General features: G+C 43.3%; 1 protein-coding gene across 1 annotated transcript; it reads right to left on the reverse strand.

The window, feature by feature from the left end:
- Positions 1 to 3,585: 3,585 nt before the first annotated feature.
- On the reverse strand, positions 3,586 to 4,509 carry LOC139460230 (uncharacterized). The gene has a single exon (XM_071241738.1). It carries the CDS (start codon positions 4,507 to 4,509, stop codon positions 3,586 to 3,588), a length of 924 nt encoding a protein of 307 aa, XP_071097839.1.
- Between the last annotated feature and the right edge of the window lie 237 nt (positions 4,510 to 4,746).

Genomic DNA, 4,746 nt, shown 5'->3' on the forward strand with positions numbered 1-4,746 from the left:
ATCGTGCCCAGGTCATCACTGATTATCTACGGATGAGACATTGGACTAGCCAGCTAACCATACGCAAGATAATCAACGGTATGCAATGATTGTGTCGTGCATTTATCGCCTAAAAAGGAGGACATAATCGATATTGATCTACACGCCCGAACATACAGTCAAATTCATTCATTTCGTCAGTTCCCTAATTTTCTCTCGGTAGTAGTGAGTGAGTGAGTGAGTTGGGTTTAACGCCGCTTTTAACAGTATTCTAGTTACATCACGGCGTGTCAGCTTAATGTGGGAGAAAAGCCCGAAGTGATGCAGGCCTCAGACGTTTACCACTTCGCTGAAACCCACGAGCACGGGTATGGTGCTGACAAACCTAGAAACATAATTGGGACGAACCGGGATTCGAACCCACAATCATAGGTTTCTGGCGTGCCCAAGGGACGCAACTCTGCACAGCGAATCGCGGCGCCTTAGACGACTGAGCCACCCGTACCCCCTTCTGTCGGTAGTATGTATATTAACCTTTAGGAAAGGACAAGGTATGATGAAGGGCCCAAATCATTCGCATAATTGAAAAAAATTGCTTTGACAGTTCTTAGATGGGTTCACTTGAATGATAAATAGCTGTTATTTCTGTGAATCGCAAGTATTGGCATTTGCTGTTGCGTGCATCACCCACGATGAGACGCAATCAACCAAGTCACTCAGCCTGACCGCCCCAGCCGCTGCGTTTTCATTCAGTCAGTCATATTATATTGGACGTCAATAGCTCAATATGGTTCATTTGTTGCTTCAGTAAAGTTTACTTGTTCGGGTTCAAGCATCCAAAGATTGTGAATGTGTAGGAACTTATTACTATCGCCTATATCATATACATGAGTTCTAGTAATTCTAAAGGTAATAGCCTATATTTCCGATTTTCTATACACCGGTAAAATCGGAATCTCGGCTTACCGTTCAACTCCTCGAGATCACTGAATTTCCGGAGAGCTGATTAACGTGCCCAACGGGAATTAGAATCGTCTGAAAAGAAATCTACAATAACATGTGTTCACTGTGCAAATTGATTATCAGCACGATTAACGATGCTGATCGCGCATTATGTAACGTGGAAACTGCTGCTTCACCTGTACATGTAGCAGGTGAGTCAGTTGGATTCAAGAAGCAAGATACCAAAAAAGCAGAGATAGAAGCACTGTAGCAGGCCAGCGTCAAATACATTCAAGTTTCAGTACTTTGATGAAACACAAAACAAGTGTGTCTGACATTATATCCTTCAAAGCCAAGACATAAAGCATCATTTATCAAAGTAAAAACTCTAAGCATTACTGTCATCGGTCATGTTTATTTACATTCATGGAATTCCAGGTTAGATCTTTATCGATGACACACGTATTTGAACTGCGAATTATGGTATCAGACCTGTAAAGCCTGCAGTCGTGAAATGTCCATTACTCAATAGTGTCCATCGGACACTAAGACATATTTGCTTAAATATAACGCCATCACCAGAGAATAACCAGTGTCGATTATCCGAGACAGAGACAGACTATTTTTCTCGGTCACCTCGGACATATGGTTGTCTGTTAGGACAACACACTTTATTTCAAGACATCAAGCATCTACAGCGAAGACATTTCCTTTGGGGAAATCTGGGCATGGCCCCACCCCGCCAGTATTTTCCAGAACAAATAAAATATGAAGCTTCCGAGCATCCCTACCACACCATTTCTCCTTCAGAATATCACACGTTCGGTTCCTTACACCTGAGTGTTGCTGTTGTTCCTACAGCACAGTGACTGGACTCATGAGGCTGATAGTATTTGACATCCCCTTACACTGATCTGGCCTTATTGTCAGTGACATCCAGTCAACATCACCAGTGAGAATCAATAATTACATCCTGAATTACACATGAGAACGTTCAGACAGTTTGTACTGAATAGTCACATTGCAAGATCGAGTATTTGTCGAAGACATTACTGTTTGTTTTTCGTTTGTTCATTTTTGTACTAAACTGCAGTGCAAAATGAAGTATACCCTTGAAAATACCTGCTTCACACTGCTCATCACTTTACTGTGAAATTGCGAGAATTGAATAACCATGGCTTGTTTGGTTGATTTTAGCCACCATCAAAAATAGGTGCATACCTATATTTGCCCGATAGTTTTGATATTAAGACATATCTCAGATTCGGAAAACGGTGGTTGGTTTCAGGTGAACAATTGACTTGCCTTTGCGTGTGTTTGTGACCGGGTGAGGCCGATGGGGCAAGATACGTTCTCCTGTTATTTGATAGTGATGCATAAACATGCTCAAGATGTAGTCGGAATCGTACAATCGACTCTACTTATTGCAGCGATTTCTTTTGAATGTGGAAAAGAGCTTTGTGCTGTAAAAATGTACTTTAGTAATTTGTAATTTGTATTTACAAAATACTTCCAAAAAATATTATTGAAACTCCATAATCCTAAGGAGTCCATTGTATGATTCAGACTATGTCATGAGCATATGCTTATGAATCTTGGCTTACAGGTCACCAACACAAATGTCCATCTGGAAAAAAATCTACATGCACGTAAGCAGTGACTTAATTGTAGCGGGTGGTCCAGCTCGATGACTTGGCTGATTGGCACCATACCGCGACAGTGTGCGGAGTTTCTCATAGCATCAACCTCAGGTTTGTCAATGATTCACAGGCCTATGTAAGACCGCTGGAGTAAATTACAAACAACAATCAAATACTGTAAATATAGTCCTTATGATAACCAGCTTCTGTAATCGCTGTCTCTACTATATGCTGACTCTATAATGGCAGTATTCACAATAACCAGTACCTGTATTAACAGTGAACAAGAAAAGCTTGTATCTGGTAAGGTTATTCGCCAATACCTGATGTCTAATCGTGATCCGACTTCTACACCCCCGAGGAAAACGTATTACTCCATCGATACCAGCAATTAACTCGTCATTCATGTTAATAGGCACTTTATCTTCGGCATCATGCATCCTCTTTCTTTGGCAAAGTGCGCACAAATTAAATTCCGCACGCGTTTTCATCTGAAGGTGCATTCTCCTTATCAACGGAAATTGCATTTCAAAATATTTTCTGTTAACGATCAATTTAGCTTTTAAAGGTGGCGGCTAAGATGTATGAAATGAGAGTCTAACAGTGACAAGTTTACCGATATCTGCTGCTGCAACATACAGATGCCAACCATAGGAAGAGGCCACATGCTTGAAGATCGACACAACGTATTCACGGAATCTATAAGAAAGCAATCATTTACAAAGGTATTTGCTTATAGATTCAGTGAATACAGTTCACGTATGGCTTTTTCATACTTATGGCATCGGGCGTGAAAATAACTTCCTTCTTACAACAGGTACTACATTGTTGCCGCTTCACACCACAGACAATACCGTAACCTTTGCTTTTTGGTAATTCCCAAGTTGTCTCCGCATGTACAACTATGTTGTCATTACGGGCAATATTGTAACTAAGTTAATCGTTCTGCCTCCTTCACACCACAAGCATAACTATAGGTCACAGCTACTGTCTCTGTTACACCAGGTAGGACTGTAGATCCTGGCTACTGCGTGTAACACCAGGTACGACTGTAGATCATAGCTACTGTCACCGTCAAACAACAGGAAGGTTTGTAGGTCATAGCTACTGTCATCGTCACACCACAGCCAGGACTGTAGGTCACAGCTATTGTCTCCGTCACACCACAGCCAGAACTAAATGTCACAGATATTGTCTCCGTCACACCACAGCCAGGACTGTAGGTCACAGCTACTGTCTCCGTCACACCACAGGCAGAACTGTAGGTCCTAGCTACTATCTCCGTCACACCACAGCCAGGACTGTAGGTCCTAGCTACTATCTCCGTCACACCACAGGCAGAACTGTAGGTCCTAGCTACTATCTCCGTCACACCACAGGCAGAACTGTAGGTCCTAGCTACTATCTCCGTCACACCACAGCCAGGACTGTAGGTCCTAGCTACTATCTCCGTCACACCACAGCCAGAACTAAATGTCATAGATATTGTCTCCGTCACACCACAGCCAGGACTGTAGGTCCTAGCTACTGTCTCCGTCACACCACAGGTAGAACTGAATGTCACAGATATTGTCTCCGTCACACCACAGCCAGGACTGTAGGTCCTAGCTACTGTCTCCGTCACACCACAGGCAGAACTGAATGTCACAGATATTGTCTCCGTCACACCACAGCCAGGACTGTAGGTCATAGATATTGTCTCCGTCACACAACAGCCAGGACTGAATGTCACAGCTACTGTCTCCGTCACACCACAGCCAGGACTGTAGGTCACAGCTACTGTCTCCGTCCCACCACAGGTAGAACTGAATGTCACAGCTACTGTCTCCGTCACACCACAGCCAGAACTGAAGGTCACAGATATTGTCTCCGTCACACCACAGCCAGGACTGTAGGCCACAACTAGGACACACGTCCCCGCCACATCACAGACAATACTGTGAGCCATGGCTTCTGTTCCGCGAATAACCCAGACTGATCACCACCTTACAAGTATAATCGGTTTAAATCTATTTTATCAAGCCGTTAGATCCAGCCCCACATCCATTGCGGTTTCCAAACCGACGGCCATTACGATTATGATGTGAACCAGCAAATTATTGGATGAACACGGCAGACAGCCAAGCACAAAATCAGTTGGTGGTAAATTTGAGCTGACTTCTTCTGTGTATACACGTTCCTGAGA

This window comes from Haliotis cracherodii, unplaced genomic scaffold (assembly GCF_022045235.1).
Source record: "Haliotis cracherodii isolate W230 unplaced genomic scaffold, xgHalCrac1.p SCAF_14, whole genome shotgun sequence".
Lineage (NCBI taxonomy): Eukaryota > Metazoa > Mollusca > Gastropoda > Lepetellida > Haliotidae > Haliotis > Haliotis cracherodii.

What these genes read in the sequence shown, in the direction of transcription:
- LOC139460230 (XM_071241738.1), bottom strand. Translation starts at nt 4,509, where the DNA reads ATGGCTCACAGTATTGTCTGTGATGTGGCGGGGACGTGTGTCCTAGTT.